Source organism: Psittacula echo (genome assembly GCF_963264785.1).
Source record: "Psittacula echo genome assembly, chromosome: 10".
Taxonomy (NCBI): Eukaryota; Metazoa; Chordata; class Aves; order Psittaciformes; family Psittacidae; genus Psittacula; species Psittacula echo.
Window position 1 is genome coordinate 22506354 of NC_137741.1, and position 16303 is coordinate 22522656.

General features: G+C 64.5%; 4 protein-coding genes across 4 annotated transcripts; 2 read left to right on the forward strand and 2 right to left on the reverse strand.

The window, feature by feature from the left end:
- Positions 1 to 2896: 2896 nt before the first annotated feature.
- MFAP1 (microfibril associated protein 1) lies at positions 2897 to 7409 on the forward strand. The gene is made up of 9 exons (XM_080626169.1): positions 2897 to 3663; positions 3749 to 3968; positions 4582 to 4711; positions 4972 to 5159; positions 5660 to 5768; positions 5840 to 6000; positions 6257 to 6416; positions 6597 to 6686; positions 6790 to 7409. Exons 1-9 carry the CDS (start codon positions 3585 to 3587, stop codon positions 6970 to 6972), a joined length of 1320 nt encoding a protein of 439 aa, XP_080482295.1. The 5' UTR covers positions 2897 to 3584; the 3' UTR covers positions 6973 to 7409.
- A 320-nt stretch (positions 7410 to 7729) lies between these two features.
- On the reverse strand, positions 7730 to 9117 carry HYPK (huntingtin interacting protein K). Its single transcript, XM_080626170.1, has 4 exons — positions 8413 to 9117; positions 8192 to 8247; positions 8022 to 8073; positions 7730 to 7890 (listed from the first exon to the last, which is right to left on the reverse strand). Exons 1-4 carry the CDS (start codon positions 8983 to 8985, stop codon positions 7795 to 7797), a joined length of 777 nt encoding a protein of 258 aa, XP_080482296.1. The 5' UTR covers positions 8986 to 9117; the 3' UTR covers positions 7730 to 7794.
- A 188-nt stretch (positions 9118 to 9305) lies between these two features.
- Positions 9306 to 15134, forward strand: SERINC4 (serine incorporator 4). Its single transcript, XM_080626782.1, has 8 exons — positions 9306 to 10225; positions 10267 to 10608; positions 10677 to 10934; positions 10996 to 11207; positions 11412 to 11507; positions 11578 to 11912; positions 12132 to 12421; positions 12865 to 15134. The coding sequence occupies exons 1-8, from the start codon at positions 9912 to 9914 to the stop codon at positions 13079 to 13081; spliced, it is 2064 nt and encodes a 687-aa protein (XP_080482908.1). The 5' UTR covers positions 9306 to 9911; the 3' UTR covers positions 13082 to 15134.
- A 274-nt stretch (positions 15135 to 15408) lies between these two features.
- SERF2 (small EDRK-rich factor 2) lies at positions 15409 to 16052 on the reverse strand. Its single transcript, XM_080626171.1, has 3 exons — positions 16002 to 16052; positions 15697 to 15805; positions 15409 to 15594 (listed from the first exon to the last, which is right to left on the reverse strand). Exons 1-3 carry the CDS (start codon positions 16006 to 16008, stop codon positions 15531 to 15533), a joined length of 180 nt encoding a protein of 59 aa, XP_080482297.1. The 5' UTR covers positions 16009 to 16052; the 3' UTR covers positions 15409 to 15530.
- Positions 16053 to 16303: the final 251 nt, after the last annotated feature.

Here is a 16303-nt window from a genome sequence, read left to right on the forward strand (position 1 = left end):
GCAGCGACTCAGCATGGGCCGACCCCACTGTATGGCCCCAAGACCACTGGCCACGGGGGTCACAGTACCCCAGGCCCAGCCTCTAGGACCCCGCCAGGCAGCCCAGGGGGAAACCTGGCACCCCATGGACATACAGCACTCACCACCCTGGTCAGCTGGAGAGCCCAGGCTGGCTCCTGGATGTGCAGCTGACCCCAGAGTGCCCCACAGAGTTATATGGGGCTTCATGTGTCAGGGGCCGGTCCCACTGGCAGGGGGGTGGTAGGTGGGTGAGCTGCACCCCTGCACCCTCCCCACACCCACCACCGGATGCCCGGATTAGGCGCTGGCTGTGCCCAGGCAGGTGACAGCCGCTGCGCCTGCCGGTGACATGTCACTGCAGAGAGGAGCTGACAAAGGGCCCTTGTACCTGCGGGGCTTATCTTGGTGCCATGGGGCGGGCAGGCAGGAAGAACCTCTCTTACATAAACCAGCTTTGGACCCACTGCTGACCCGACAGCCCTGCCAGAGACAACACCTGTAGCTGGGGAGCGCTGGGCCATGGTACTAATCCTAGAATCCCAGCCTGGTTTGAGTTGTGAGGAACCTTAAAGCCCATCCAGCTCCAACCCCTGCCGCAGGCAGGGACCCCTTCCACTGGAGCAGCTTGCTCCAAGCCCTGTGTCCAACCTGGCCTTGAACACTGCCAGGGATGGGGCAGCCACAGCTTCTCTGGGCACCCTGGGCCAGCGCCTCAGCACCCTCACAGGGAAGAGCTTCTGCCTAAGAGCTCAGCTCAGTCTCCCCTCAGGCAGGTTAAAGCCATTCCCCTTGGCCTGTCCCTACAGGCCCTTGTCCCAAGCCCCTCTCCAGGTTTCCTGCAGCCCCTTTAGGCACTGGAGCTGCTCTCAGGTCTTCCCTTCAGGAGCCTTCTCTTCTCCAGGCTGAACCAGCCCATCTCTCTCAGCCTGTCACAAAGCCACAGTATGGATGGGATCTGCTTCCCCAGCAACCTCCCAGGGCCACTGGGCTGAATCTGAGCAGTGGCTGCTCCCATCTCTCTCAACTGTGTCTACGTGGCTACCACAGCATGAACCCTCCTCTTGGACACTTGACTGACCTCGCTTGGAGGCATCAGCACTCTGTGCAGTGACTCCCAGCTCACAGACAGCTCTGTGCAAGGTCTGCCTGCCAGGTGATTCCCGCAGCATCCCCAGGAGCCCACACAAGCACAGAGGGCAAACTGCTCACCAGGGCTGGAGGAAGATCCCCCATGCTCCTCCATGCCAAGCACACCATGGTGTGGCCCAGCAGCAGCCCAATCAATGCAAACCTACTTCCATGGAAAAAACAGGTCAATTTTTGGCTTTTGGGCTGCAGTGTTGCACAAGCTCCCACAGTGATGCAACTGCCCATCTACCCCAGAGCAGAGCAGCACTGGGGCTGCAGCCCTGCCTGCAGAGCCCCCACCACCCAGAAGACAGACTGGGGAATCCGTGGAGGAAGGGCAGAAGGTCCTCATGAACAGTGGAGAAACCCAAGCAATGGGCACAGGGCAGGCAGGGAACACCCAGAGGGACCAGACCAGTACCTGGATGTTTAGCTGGAGCACAGCAACCCACTCTGTCCCCCATGCCCATGCTGCAAACACTTCCCAGCTCCGCTCCCTGCCCTTGCCTGTGCTGTTCCTCAAAGCTGAGGCCACTTTCTTGGGAGCCCCCACCCTCTCCTCACCACTGGATGCTATGAGCAGGCTCCTGGAAGGTCCCTGTTCCATGGAGCTGGCACTGTCGCAGCTCCACCAGAAGCTGCACTCCACAGGGCCCTGTGGCTCAGGAGGTTCTGCCCATGGCCAAGCTCCCAGACACAACATCACCGCAGGGACTGAGAGCCCTGACCTTGTGCTGTGGTGCAGCTGCAGACACAAACACCCACAGCTCAGGCACTTCTGTGACCTTATCCCCTGCTCTGGGACATGGCAGCCGTGCTGCGCTGGGGAGAAGGGCTCCCACCACGTCCCCAGGCACCTGGTAAGGGCAGGTCAACTCCATGACACTCCAGTGCCACGATGGAGCCGGGAGCCCGGGACAATGTGCCATTTGGCTTCTCCAGCTCTGGCAGAGCAGACACATCACAGGCCGAGGGCCACCTCTCGCCACCTCTCGCCACAGCCTCCAATGCCCGCGGTCGCAGGACTCAACCAGGCCCTCAAACCATTTCCCTGTTTGCCCAGGTCTTTAGTTCGCCTTCACCTGAACGGGACATCATGTGCTTTGTGTGCAGCTCTCAATCCTCCCTTTAACTGATGTGCCTACGAGTCCTGTGCCGACACTTGCTCCTTGCCATGGCGGCTCAGGACTCACGAGGTGGGAACACACTGACAATCCTCACACAGAGCAGGAGCTCCAATTGGCATCTGGGTACAAGGGCCAGAGGCAGAGGAATGAGCTCTTGCTTACACCTGGGCAAGGCTGGGGAGGACATGGGCTGCTGTAGGGTTATAGCTATTATTGCCTCAGTCCACAAACTGTGGGGTACCAGGGAGCCCTGCACACCCCATGGCACCACTGTCCCTCCTCCCCGCACAGCTCCAGGCTGTCCCAGCCCCTCTGGCTGCTGCAGGGATGTGCTGAAGCCGGGGGGGCACCAGAGGCAGACTGGTGCGGACCTGAAGCAGCAGCGGCAGGTTAAAGCACGGCTCTGGCCCCTGTGTCCCAAATTCCCCCTCACAGGGAGCCAGCGGACTTCCCAGAAGGGGAACCAGCTTCCTCTCTGTGGCGGAAGTGGCGCAGGACAGCAGCCGCGGCTGCGATGCTTTGTGACAGTTTTGGTGCACTTCACAAGACGCCCCATCTCCTGCGGGTGGGACCTGGAGCAGGGTCCGCCCCAGCCGTGCCCCGCGAGGCCCCACAGCCCTCGTCTGCTGACGCGTCCGGCAGGAAAACCCCGCTCGGAGCGGAGCTGCCACAGCCGCTGCCCTTCCAGGCAAGAGGCCACTGCCGCCACCTCACCGGTGCCACCGGGAAGTGCAGAGGCTGCCCCAACCCTGCAGCACAGCCAGAGGCTCCTGTGCACCTGAAACAGCGCTGCCTTTCGGTGCCGGCTGTGCCCGGGGCTGCCCTGGGGCTTGGTGGAGCTGGTCAGGAGCGGTGGAGCTCGGCTTCGCCACCGGCCCCGCGGGAGTCACGGTGACGCCGAGCACTCGGTGTCCCGGGAGCCGAACCGCGGTGTCCTGCCCGGCTCAGCCCCGCGCAACGCAGCTCCGTACCCAGGAGAGTGGCAGGGCCCTAAAGCCAGCGCCGCCGGTCACCAAGACCCCGGCCTGGCACGGCGGGAGGCCCCAGGCCGTGAGCGACCCTGCCCCGGTGCTGCCGCTGCGTGCCGCGGGACGGCGGCAGGGCAGAGCCGAGCCCGGACCCCCGGGGCGCTCCACTTCCGCCGCCGCCGCCACCCGCGACGCCCAGCCCCAGCAGACACCAGCGACCCACGGAAGTGACCCCGCGCTGATCGTCACTTCCGCCGGAAGCGGGCTGCTGTACAGGTTCCTGTGAGCGGCGGCTCGGAGCCGGTGCAGCGGGCGCCGATCAGCCAGGCCCCGCGGCACCATGGCGGTCCCCAGCGCCCTCATGAAGCAACCACCGATCCAGTCCACGGCGGGCGCCGTGCCCGTCCGCAATGAGAAGGGTAAGTGGGGGGGGCGCGGCCGGGTCCCGTCGGCGGGGCGGGCTCGGGGTCGAGGGGCCGCTGGTGATGGCCCGAGCCCCCTTAGGCGAGCTGTCCATGGAGAAGGTGAAGGTGAAGCGGTATGTATCGGGGAAGCGGCCTGACTACGCGCCCATGGAGTCCTCGGAGGAGGAGGACGAGGAGTTCCAGTTCATCAAGAAGGCGAAGGAGCAGGAGGTGGAGCCCGAGGAGCAGGAGGAGGAGCTCGCCAACGACCCCCGCCTGCGCCGCCTCCAGAACCGCATCGCTGAAGATGTGGAGGAGCGGTGAGTGCGGGGCCAGCGCCATGTCCCGCTGCGGGATCGTCTCTGCAGGGGTTGGGGAGTGCAGACCCCGTGCTACCGCACGCGGGGAGGAGCCGCAGGGACACCAGGCAGGAGCTGAGAACGTTTGCAGGCAGTGCAAAAGAGCTTCTGATTCCTCTCACGTCTGTGCCTCAGGCCCCAGCTGTGCCAGGAGCAGCCCTTCTGACCGGGAGTCCCCATCTCCCAGGGCACAGACCCACGTCTGGGTGCAGCTGGGGGGGTGTAAGTGGAAACAGGCTCCAAAATCTCCATTAATGTGGTGTGCAGAGGCTCAGGGGAGTGGGAAGGGATGGCATCATGTGAAGTATGCTCATTTGCCACCTCCCCTGGAGCTGCTGCTCTCTTTGGTTCTGGTAACTGAGGGACTTGCAGCTTGGAGCTCTGCTCCTGCTCAGAGCATGGCCAGGGAGCAGCTGCTGGTGCCCAGCCACTCCAGCCCCAGGAGAGAACGTGTTGGGTTCTGCCCACACTCAGCAGCTCCAGCGTTTTTCGTGGCCTCGCTGGGGACAAGCCTCGAGTAGGCAGCCTCTTGCAGGCTCTTTACATTGGCTGTTGTTTAACTGGTCTCTTGCAGGCTGGCGAGACACCGTAAAATCGTGGAGCCTGAAGTGGTTGGAGAAAGCGACTCAGAGGTGGAGGGGGAAGCCTGGCGCCTGGAGCGGGAGGACACCAGCGAGGAGGAAGAGGAGGAGATTGATGATGAGGTGAGCTTGTAGAGCTGAATAATGGCCATGGGAGACCCCTGAAGGGCACAGGCTGGACCTGCCATTTGCACAGGCATGTCTGGTGTAGCCGGACGAATGTCACAGCTGGCTGTGACTTAGCTGGTGGGACACTGTCCTCTCACACAGGACAGGTATATTGTCTTGTCATCAGCAATCCAAACACTGCATATGTTTGACAGAGGAGTGCGAGGGCAGTGGCAGCGGGGCCGCTCTCCACTGCTCTGTGTCTGTCTCTGCAGGAGATTGAGCGCCGGCGCGGGATGATGCGTCAGCGAGCACAGGAGAGGAAAACTGAGGAGATGGAAGTGATGGAGTTGGAAGATGAGGGTCGGTCTGGAGAAGAGTCCGAGTCAGAGTCTGAGTACGAGGAGTACACAGATAGTGAGGACGAAATGGAGCCGCGTCTCAAACCTGTCTTCATCCGCAAGTGGGTGCTGCAGCCGTGTGGGTCACCCTGGGAGAGGTCACGGGAGCCAGGGCCATGGAGACCCCACTTCTGTGGCCTCCTCTTCCTCCCCAGGGGAGCGTGATGGTCAGATCCCGGCAGGGCAGGGCAAAGCTGAGGAGTATGGGGTGATCCCTGCCCTTTGTCAGGTTGCTGCAGGTTGAAGTCGCAGCAGGGTCTGACTGGAAGCCTTGGGCAAGTGCCATATGGTGGCAAACAGAAGCTGTCAGTGGGCTGAGCCCCACAGCTGGTGGTTTGCTCTCCCATTGCTTGTGTGCGTGCTGGTAGCCATAGGGGAATGGTGCAGCAGCCCCGGCATGGGTGACACTGGAAGGGGTTGAGGGCTCTGTGTCTCCGCCTGTCATGGGAGAGGGTGAAGGCTGGAAGCAGCTGTGGTGCAGGAGTGGGAGAAGCCTGCAAGGAGCTGGGTGGCTGCACTGGGCTGTGGCAAGGCTGAAGGTGGTTGGGGTCCCTGCCTGCAGGAAGGACAGAATCACAGTCCAAGAGCGAGAAGCAGAGGCCCTGAAGCAGAAGGAGCTGGAGCAGGAGGCAAAGAGGCTGGCAGAGGAGAGGCGCAAGTACACGCTCAAGGTGCCATGGGGCAGACTGTGGGTTGCTGGGGGGCAGCTGCTGCAGTGAGCTTATCTTGCTCCTTGCTACAGATTGTAGAGGAGGAAGCGAAGAAGGAGCTGGAGGAGAACAAGCGCTCACTGGCAGCACTGGATGCACTTGATACAGATGATGAGAATGATGAGGAGGAGTATGAGGCCTGGAAAGTACGTGAGCTGAAGCGCATCAAACGGGACCGAGAAGAACGAGAAGCGTAAGTATTGTCTGCATAGGCATGAGGTGGGAAGCCTGCAGCCCAGGTCCCATGGGCAGTGGAGGCAGCTATTCCCTGGGCTTCCCTTCAGCGGCATGGTCTTGGCTGGACCAAGCGCCCAGAGCCCCTCCTGCTGCCCGCGGGGCACCTTTGTGCCCCTGCAGAGGCCCCCGATGTGTAACCCCATGAATGGCAGCAGCAGCCATCCCTGCGGGTGCTGTGGGATGCGGCTCTCAGGGGGTTCTCTTCTGCCCAGCATGGAGAAGGAGAAGGCAGAGATTGAGCGCATGCGGAACCTGACGGAGGAGGAGCGCCGGGCCGAGCTGCGGGCCAATGGCAAGGTCATCACCAACAAGGCGGTGAAGGGCAAGTACAAGTTCCTGCAGAAGTACTACCACCGCGGCGCCTTCTTCATGGTGAGTGTTCCCTGGGCACGGCTGTGCTGGAGGTTGGGGCTGTGAGACCATGGGGACAACTTCCCCCTGCAGTGCCATGGGGATGGGGGTGCCCTTCTGGTGGCACAGGGGCTCTCCTTGACTATTGCTGTCACTTGCTGGGGGACATGCGAGCTGAGCAGGTGTGTGCTTGCCCCACAGGATGAGGACGAGGAGGTGTACAAGAGGGACTTCAGTGCCCCAACCCTCGAGGACCACTTCAACAAGACGATCCTGCCCAAAGTCATGCAGGTGGGTGAGCTGGCTGGGGTCACAGTTCCTCAAGGGGCAGGAGGGAGCAGTGGGTCCCCACGTCCTCCCTGAACAGCTTCTCATTAGCTCTGCTGCTCCCCAGGTCAAGAACTTCGGGCGCTCAGGGCGGACAAAGTACACGCACTTGGTGGACCAGGACACCACCTCCTTTGACTCTGCCTGGGGCCAGGAGAGTGCGCAGAACACCAAGTTCTTCAAGCAGAAAGCGGCAGGTGTTCGGGACGTCTTCGAGAGACCCTCAGCCAAGAAGCGAAAAACCACTTGATGCAGAGGGAGCCCAGGCAAGGACGGGAAGGACACAGAGCTGTGCCGGGACTTGTGTGGTGACAAACCCTTCCTCTGCCACAGTTCCCCGCTCCCTGTGCTGCTGCAGCCTGGTGGGCTCCCTACCCCGGTGCCGTGCAGGACAATGGCCTGTCTGTGCTGGCCAGGCCCGCGGTCCCACCAGCATCCCACCGGAAGCCACCCCAGGAGCCTCACCAGTGCCCAGCGGCGCTGTGCGGGAGCACGGCAACTCCAGTGCACCCGCTTCTGGAGGGATGAATAGACTTTATACCTGTCTGGTCCCTGTGGCTTGTACTTTCTCTGTTGTCAGTTCAGGCCCTGTTTTGGTGACTCCTTTTCTTCTCCCTGGTTGTGCAGGGCTTGGCTTTTCTACCCATACAGGGGGGTGGGTTTGATTAAAGTCATCATTTTCTTACACGTTCTGGCTGTTGTCTGCGAATGTGGCCATCCTGTTCTGTACCTTCCTGCAAGCCAGGATGGACTGGTGCAGCCAGGGAGGCACCAGGCAGGGCACATGGGTGGCTGTCACTGCACCCTGATCATAACAGCGCCCTTGCCCCAAGAGGGGCAAGGTTACAGGCAGGAAGAGCAGTGAGTCTCAGTGCTCAGGCAAGTTGCAGGTCACCTCATCCTGCTCCAGGCTACCAGCACAATGCTGGGCCCCATGTATCAGCACCATGTGCCCTATGGGACTCACAAGTCAGGCGCCTGGCCACATAGACCACAGTGACACCTGCTCCCAACGGCACCTTTATTGTTTAGGGACACAGAATCCAGCTGCCGCCGGCACTGCACCTGGCACTCAGTTGGTGAGAGTGACGAGAGCCTCCACCACGTTCCCCATGTGCTCCCGAAGGCTGCGCTCTGCGGCTGCCCGCGAGATCTCCATCTCCGTCATCTGCAGGGACAGCGGCAGCAGAGCCAGTCATGGCGTTGGGACAGGGCCATCACTCGTGCACCGGCTGCAAGTGCAGCCGGCGTGTGGCCACCGAACTATCCCCACGGGCTGGGACACTGCCCCCCACTCACAATCAGCTCCAGATCCTCCTTCTTGATGGTCACTTTTGCCAGTTCCTTCTCCCTGCGGCAAGAAACAGACAAACTCTCGGTGACCGACAGCTCCCACCGGTGACCAAGGGGTGACCCGGTGCAAGCCGGGCACGGAGCGGCTGCACCCACGAGTGAGGGCACGCGGTTACCTCTCCTGTTTCGCTTTCTGCTCCCGGGACCTCCGGTCTCCGATCACCGACATGGCCTGTCAGGACGAGCACAGTCACCGGCCTGTGCAACACCGGGCGGGTCACGCCGCGCCCACCGTGACAGGCAGCGGGACGGGCACCGGAGCGGGCTCCGCGGCGGCCGCGCTCAGGGCCTGGATCGTCCCGCGCCCCACCCCGGTCCCGGCCCCCTCCGCCCGCACCGTCTCCAGGTTGGAGCTTTGGATCTCCTTCTCCTCCGCGTAGTCCGTGACGCGCTCCAGGTCGGCCGCGCCGCTGTCGTGCTTCCGCGGCTTCTCCGCCGCGCGCCCGCCCGCCCCATCGCCGACGCCGCCGCCGCCGTTCGGCTCCGTCTCCAGCTCCAGCTCCACATCGCCCTCCGCCGCCATGCCGCCGGCCCCCTTCCGCTCACGTGACGACGACGCCGGGAACCTGTTTCCGGTCACGTGCAGCCGCCGGAAGCAGTGGGTGGTGGCCATGGAGTTCCTCCGCTCCGCCCCCCGCTGTCCTCCAGCTCCGGGGGGGGGCTGGGGGGGGGCGCGGCTCCGGGGCTCGGGGGGGGGGTGGTGGCGGTCGGTGCCGCAGCGCCGGCCCGGGGGGGGCGCGGCCGTTCCGCTGCCTCGGGGTGCCCGCGGCCGGGCGGTGCTAAGCCGGGTAAGGGGGTTACGGAGTCCGATTCTGGCTCCCGCCATGGAAGGACAGCGGTGGCGGCGGAGCCGGGCCGGGGTCACCTGGCAGCGGAAGGGGCCAGCGGCTGGAGGAGCGGGATCCGCCATCGCCGCACCTTGCTGCGGACACTGCTCCCCGGCAGCTGGAGCGCAGGCCCCGGCCCCACCGCCCGGGCTGAGCCCGGCCGCGCCTGGCGAGCCTGCCCCGAAGCCGCTCTTGCTGCCCTCAGAGCAGGGACGCGTGTGGGGACGAGCCCACCGAGATATGCCCTGGGATCGCAGGGGCTGACCCCGAGCGGCACCGAGCGCTCACAGAACCACTCACACTCCCGTGCGTGGGATAGGGAGAGACCGGGAGGAGCAAAAGCAAAAACCCTCGTGTTGAAATAAGGACACTTTAACCGTGAAGTAAAGGGGGAAAGTGCAACGGGCGCCGGTGCTGTAGGGGCAGTCGCTCATCATCTCCTACCGGGAGACGAGTGCCCGGCCAGCCTCCAAGCAACAGCCACTCTGGGAGGCAAAACCCTTCCTTTGCCTCCAGCCTCACGGCCGAGGAAAGCGCTGTGTCATGGACCGCCCCTTTGGCCTCGGGGGCAGCTCTCCCGGCGCCGTCCCGTCCCTTCCAGCCTCCTCCCTGCGGACAGAGTGGGCAGAGGAAGAGCCTGGATGCTGCAGCCGCAGCGCCCCGCAGACCCCCGCAGCCATGCCCGGGCCCCGCGCTGCTCGGTGAAGAGGCCAGGGTCCCCATGGGCAGGGGTCACAGTGGGCGCTGGCCGGGCTCGGCACGGAGCGCCCAGCAGTGGCTGCCCGGCGGCAGCAGCAAGCAGATGGCGGGGCGGGCCGAGCCGACAATCCTCTTAATCCCGTGAGGGCAGCGGGGGGCCAAGCAGAGCCGAGCCCGGCCATGGCGGGCACACGGGCACACGGGCGCCTCTTGCACTCGCTGCTCTGCCAGGTGGGACAAGGGGACGGTCGGGGCTGGGCCGGGGGGGTGGTGCCGGGCCGAGGGCGCTGCTCTGGGATCCCCACTGACCATGCCCCCCCCAGCTGTGCTGTGGTTGTGGCTGCAGCCCCTGCCACGGGCTCCGTGTGTCCACGAGCACCCGCATCCTCTACACGCTCCTGCACGTCCTGGCCTCTGCCGTGTGCTGCCTCATGCTGTCCCGCACCGTGGCCCAGGCTGTCAGGGAGAAGGTGACAGCTGGGGCTGGGATGACACCCGGGGTGCTGGGGGTCCCAGGGGTGCCAGGGATTCTGGGATACCAGGTACCCCAGGGGCACATAGGGCCTCGGGAGCACTGGGGGTGCCAGGGGAGCCAGGAGTGCTGGGATATTGGGAACATTGGGAGTAATGGGGCTGCTGGGAGCGCCAAGGGGAAGGGGTGCCAGGGTTACTGAAGATGCACGACTTGTGCAGCGTGGTGGAGGTGACAGGTCCCAAGAGGTACTGGGGATGGAGAAGGTATTGGTAACGCTGGGGATGTCAGTCCACGATGCTGGATGGGTGCCGGGGGGTGCCAGTCCTGACAGCCTCCCTGTCCTGTGCCTGCAGGTGCCCTTCGCGGTGGTGCTGTGCCAACACCTGCCTGGGGGCACGGACTGCGAGCAGCTGGTGGGCTCCTCGGCCGTGTACCGAGTCTGCTTTGGCACCGCCTGCTTCCACCTGGCGCAGGCCGCCCTGCTGCTCAACGTGCGCTCCAGTGCCGGCTGCCGCGCGCGGCTCCACAATGGGTACGGGGCACAGAGCAGGGGCCGGGTGCTGCCGGGCTCCCCGTGTCCCTGACCCTCGCTGCCTGCAGGTTCTGGCTGCTGAAGATGCTGGTGCTGCTGGGGCTCTGTGCTGCCAGCTTCTTCATCCCTGAGGACGGCTTCATCCGAGGTGCGTTCCACCCTGCGCCCAAGCTGACAACCCATGCCCTGTGCAGGGGCCCTATGCTAGCCCAGCTCTGCCCTCTGCCCCCAGCCTGGCACTACACTGGCGTCTGCGGGGGTTTTGCCTTCATCCTCATCCAGTTGGTGCTGATCACCGCCTTTGCGCACACCTGGAATAAGAACTGGTGAGTGCCGGGCGCTGGGTGGGCGTGGGACCGCTGCTGCCTCTCACCCACTGTCCCGCAGGCTGACGGGCGCCGCGCAGGACAAGCGCTGGTACCTGGCCGTGCTGCTGGCCACGGCTGCCTTCTACACCCTCGCCTCCGCCGCCTTCTCCTTCCTCTACAAGTACTACACGCACCCGGCCGCCTGCCACCTCAACAAGGCGCTGCTCACCATCAATGGCAGCCTCTGTGGCATCATGTCCTTCATCTCCATCACGCCCTGTGTGCGGCTCAGTGAGTATGGCATGGCATGGTAGGCCTGGCTGCACCCTGTGCTTGTGGGGATGGCTGTGGGCTCCCAGCTCAGGGCCAGCGCTTGGGCGCCTGGGGAGGACACAGCTCCTCTCATGCGCCTTGATGCAGGGGCTCCCGGGCTCCACGTGGAGCCCATCCTACAGCTCATGGCACTCCGGTGACACCCTGACCCCATCCTTGCAGAGCAGCCACGTTCAGGGCTGCTGCAGTCCTCAATCATCAGCTGCTACGTGATGTACCTCACCTTCTCCGCGCTGTCCAGCCGTCCCCCGGAGAGAGGTGAGTGGTCCTGCCTGCTGTGGCAACCCAGTGCTGGGTGAGCGCCCATCTCACCTCTGCCTCCCCACAGTGCTCTACAAGGGGCAGAACCTCACCGTCTGCTTCCCGGGCCTGCAGCAGGATGAGCTGCAGACGGAGGACACCACAGTTGCCATCCTGGGGGCTGCCATCATGTACGCCTGTGTGCTCTTTGCATGGTGCGTGTGCCCGTGGTGCGCTCACAACAGGCACAGGTCTCCTGCAGCCGTGTCAGATCCATGCGGCAGGCTGGGGGCCTTGCACAGGGTGGTGAGTGCATCATGTTATGATTTCTGCCTGTCTCCTGGGCACAGTAATGAAGCCTCCTACCTTGCTGAGGTCTTCGGACCCCTCTGGATGGTCAAAGTCTACAGCTTCGAGTTTAAAGTGAGTAAAGTGGGATGCTGCCCCCCAGCTGTGCCCTGTGTGCTCCCGCCGCCACAAGCCCCCGTCACAGCCCTGGGCCAGGTTTGTCCAGCCAAGCATGGGGGTGCCCATGGTGCATCCCTGCCTGCACCAGCACCTCACCGGCAGCCCCAGTGCTAGGCAGGGCTAATCCACTGGCACAGCTCAGCAGCGGCTGCCACCACACTGCACTCTCTGCAGAAACCCTCCTGTTGCTTCTGCTGCCCTGAGAAGATGGAGGAGGAGCTGAGAGGTGGGTGCAGGGGTTGCTGGTGGGAGGGCAGAGCCTGTGACAAGGGGCTGCAGGAGCCACCGTGGCCTGGTGCTCTCCCAGGCACCGAGCAGACATGTGAGCAAGCAGAGGAGCCTGCCAGGGAACAGTGCATCATCCAGGATGAGAGGGACAAGGTGGTCTACAGCTACTCAGCCTTCCACTTTGTCTTCTTCCTCGCCTCGCTCTACGTCATGATGACCCTCACCAACTGGTTCAGGTACATCCCCCTGCTTCTGCCCAGCTCTTCTTGCTCTTACTCCCCTCCCCTCTTGCTCATGCAGCCCTGCCAGCACTGTCACCCCCAGCATCATCACCCTGCAGTGCCATCACCCTGCCAGCTCTGACCCACACCCATATGGGCTCAGGCTGCAAGGGTTCGCTCCTCACCATCCCTCTGCTCCGGGTCGTGCCATCACCAAGCCAGTGGCCGCTGGGAAGCACCCAGCTCTGCACCCACAGACCAGCACCACTTCAAACAACAGCAGCTGTGCGCTGCAGGGAGTCGGGCTGGGGTCTGTGGGGCCAGGGGGTCTCCAGGCAGGTGGGACGTGCCCAGAGCCATGTGGCTGTAGGGACACAGGGTGACCCAGTGGCTGCAGTGGCACTGGGAGCCCCGTGTCGGTGTCCGTCTGGCTCCCAACGCCCGCACTGTCCCACCAGCTACGAGAATGCGGTGCTGGAGACCACCTTCACGCATGGCAGCTGGTCGACCTTCTGGGTGAAGGTGTCCTCGTGCTGGGCCTGCATCCTGCTCTACCTGTGGCTGCTGTTGAGCCCCCTCTGCCTCTTCAGCCCCTGCCAGCAGCGGCACAGCAGCCCGGCCCTGCGCATCCTGCGGCGACGCCGTGCTCCACAGCGCATCAGCGTCTCCACGTAGCCCCTGCTGGGATGGACTGTGCCCAGTCCCGGGGTCCCTGCCGTGCCCTGTGCCTGAGCCCCCCTGGGTCCCTCACAACCCGCTGGCCCAGGAGACAGCGGCATCTGGGAGGCCAAGGGGACACGGGAGGTGGCTGCTCCCAGGGACACAGGTCCTGCACTGCACTGGCCCAAGCGAGCTGGTGGTGGGTGCTCAGACCGGGCGCTGCTGGGCTCCATCTGGGCAGGGGCAGCTCCTGCTGCAGCAGCTGCCCTGACCTTGGGCTCTGCCCTGGCCAGCTCCACGTCCCTGCTCCCCCACCAGCAGTGTGCTCGTCGAGTACATTTTGATATAAAACTGAGCTGAGTCTGTGCCATCTGCCCTCCCCTAGCACCAGCCCTGCCCATGCAGCAACAGCAGCCAAGGCACCTTTGGGGCAGTTCTACTGGAGGGGAGGACAATCCAGGGTGTGGAGGAGCTGGGAATGCTGAGGGTACTGGTTCAGGTACCAGAACGAGCTGGGGCATCAGGGGAGCCCAGCCAGAGGGTGCAGTACCAGCCCCAGGCCCATGTGGCAAATACAGTGCGGTGGCTCCATGGGAACCAGTATCACCCAATGAGCCCTGCACTGCAGTGTAGGCTGGTGCAGGATGGGCACTAACACCTGCAGCCAGGGCTCGCACCAGCCCCGAGCCCACTGGCCTGCGGCAGCCAGCAGATACAGTCCTGTGGGAGGTGAGGACATCACAAATGGGGGAGGAAAATGTTCAGGTCCAGTTTGGTGCTGGTGCAGACACCGTGGGGTCCACGAGTGGAGCAGTGGGGGCTGCCACTTGCACCCTGACCATCTCCCTGCCCAGGAGGTGCTGGGACCCACACAGGCTCAGGAACAGATGGCAGGCAGGGAGACCAATGCATCCCCTGTGCCAGCCAAGGGGACACATCCCCAGGGGCTGCTTTGTCCCTGCAAAGAGCATCAGGCCCTGCAGAGATGGCTGAGGAGAACCCACAGCCCCTCGCTACCTATGCAGAGGGCACTGGCCACAAGTGAGGGATGGGGGGTGCAGAGGCAGCCTCAGCTGCAGCCACCCCCATCTGAGCACTACCCTCAGGACAAGACATGGAGGGGGAAGGCTCCTCACCACTCACTCCAGACACAGCACCTGGGAGGATGGAAGCCTGGGCTGCAGTGGCACCAGCATGGACACAGCCTCCTTGCTTGGCAGCACAGGACTCCCAGGGCAGCCAGGTGAGGGATCTGCACCTGGGCTGGGGAGATGGACACAGTTCTGCTTGCTGGCAGCTCCTGCCCTTGGGCTCCTCACATGGCATCTATCACCCAGCAGGGCCCCAGCCACCCAAGAGATGAGGCAGAGGGACCCTGCAGCTCTGTCAGCTGCTTCGGCAGGAGGAAGCTTCCTGCCCTTGCACTGGAGGTAACCGGTAACTCCCCATCCGGTACAAAGGGCTAGGCTGGGGGGCAGGGGCACCCCATCACCTCTTGTCTCACCAGGGGTGCGGGAAGAAGGAGAAACCCGCATCCCCCTGTCCCATGGTGCTGGCAGGGCACTGGCAGTCCAGCTCCCTGCTGCACCTCTGCGAGAACCAGGTCAGAGGAGACATCTTGAGCACCCTCAGTATCCGACCCCAGCACTCTCATGCCCCAGCCAATGCAGAGGCACAGGAGCAGCTTCTGAGTGTCCCTCCTGGTAGAGGTGGGCTTCCAGATAAAGCAGCTGCCGGTGGATGGGGAACAAACTGCATTTGCTGCTGCTGCTGCTGCTCCTGTTCCTGCAGGGAAGTGAAGAGGATGGCAGAGCAGACCAAGGTCCACAGCACTGCACTGAACCTCAGCATCCCCCTCGAGGCAGCTCCACACTGCAGCTGCACAGGAGATGGGCTGGCTGCTGGCTTTGTACCCCCTCATGGACAATCCCTGCTCCGACTGTGCCTGCAGAGCTCTGTGGAGCACGCAGCTCCCCTTGTACCAGGCTCAGCTGTCACCTCCCTGGCCCCAGCCCCACATCACCCTGCGCCTCTTTCTCCACCACAACACATCCTCTGCAGCACAATCCTGCCCTGGTTCCATTCCCCTACCTCCCTCTGCCCCCACATACCGGCTGCTCTGCCCCCCCCGGGTGATGCCCGGAGCTCTCCCAGGCTAGGCCCAGCCCCATCTTTGTTCCTCACCACGAAGATGCAGCTGCTCCGCGCCACAGCGGCCGCGCCTGGTCCATCCCCGCTCCTCACCAGCGCGAACGCTCCCTCCGGGTGAGGGGGGGGCCGCAGCGGTGACCCCTCCCGCTCCCAGCCCCCCCCCCCGGGCACATGGAGGGAGGAAACGGGACCTGCAGGGCTCCACGAGCTACTTTAATAGGAGGCAGGCCCAAGGTGGGCGCAGGGCGCTGCCGGGGCGGCGCGGCCCCGGGGCTGCGCTGGGCATCCTGCCGGCTGGCGGCCCGGCCGCGGGCTACTTGGCGCCCTCCTTCTTCTCGTCGGCCTTCTTCTGCTTCTGCTGCATGATCTCCGAGTCCCTGCGGGAGAGCACGTTACGCGGCTGGTAGCGGTACCGGCACCACCCCCGGGAAGGGGCCGGGGTACCGGGGAGAGTGCGGCGCGGCCGTCCCAGCGCTCACCTCTGCTTGCGGGCGGCGGCCGAGAGCCCGTCGTCCCGCCGCTTGCCCTTGCCCGAGTCGCTCTGCTTCTTCAGGTTCTTCTGCCGCGCCAGTTCGCGCTGGTTCCCGCCTGCGACGGCGCGGCCGCCTCAGCGCGGCCCGGCCCGGCCCCGCCCCAGGGCCTACCTCCGGCCCCACGGCCCAGCCCGCGCCCCGGCCCCGCGCACGGGCCACGGTACCGCCCTCCCCCTTGTCCCCCAGGGCGGTCCCGGCCAGCAGGTTAGCTCCCGGCTGCGCAGCCCCGGCCCTGCCCGTCCCGCACTCACGGGTCATTGCTCCGCTGCCTCCCGCCCGCCGCTCCGCCGCCACGTCCCGCACCAACCCCCCCACGCCCCACCCCGCTTCCCTCTTTAAAGGCGCAGCACAGCCAATAGCCACGCTGAGCCCGCCCCCTCCTCCGTTCTATTGGCGGGTGACTCCAGCCAGGCCCCGCCTGATTGGCCGCGGGCTACGGCTGCCAGTCTGCCGTCGGGGGCGAAAAAGCCGGAAGCTGGAGCGCAGGCGCCGGAGCCGCGCCCACGCGCCAGTGGGCGGTGCATGAGGGGACACGCCCCGTCGTGGCGCAAGG

Coding starts and splice junctions, on each gene's coding strand:
- MFAP1 (XM_080626169.1), top strand. CDS start 3,585: ATGGCGGTCCCCAGCGCCCTCATGAAGCAACCACCGATCCAGTCCACG. Junction 3,969..4,581: donor GCTGAAGATGTGGAGGAGCG/GTGAGTGCGGGG, acceptor GGTCTCTTGCAG/GCTGGCGAGACACCGTAAAA. Junction 6,001..6,256: donor GACCGAGAAGAACGAGAAGC/GTAAGTATTGTC, acceptor TCTTCTGCCCAG/CATGGAGAAGGAGAAGGCAG.
- SERF2 (XM_080626171.1), bottom strand. Junction 15,595..15,696: donor GCCGCCGCCCGCAAGCAGAG/GTGAGCGCTGGG, acceptor GCTCTCCCGCAG/GGACTCGGAGATCATGCAGC.
- HYPK (XM_080626170.1), bottom strand. CDS start 8,985: ATGGCGGATCCCGCTCCTCCAGCCGCTGGCCCCTTCCGCTGCCAGGTG. Junction 8,248..8,412: donor AAAGCTCCAACCTGGAGACG/GTGCGGGCGGAG, acceptor TCGTCCTGACAG/GCCATGTCGGTGATCGGAGA. Junction 7,891..8,021: donor AGGAGGATCTGGAGCTGATT/GTGAGTGGGGGG, acceptor CTGTCCCTGCAG/ATGACGGAGATGGAGATCTC.
- SERINC4 (XM_080626782.1), top strand. CDS start 9,912: ATGCCCCCCCCAGCTGTGCTGTGGTTGTGGCTGCAGCCCCTGCCACGG. Junction 10,609..10,676: donor CGCGCGCGGCTCCACAATGG/GTACGGGGCACA, acceptor CGCTGCCTGCAG/GTTCTGGCTGCTGAAGATGC. Junction 10,935..10,995: donor CACACCTGGAATAAGAACTG/GTGAGTGCCGGG, acceptor ACTGTCCCGCAG/GCTGACGGGCGCCGCGCAGG.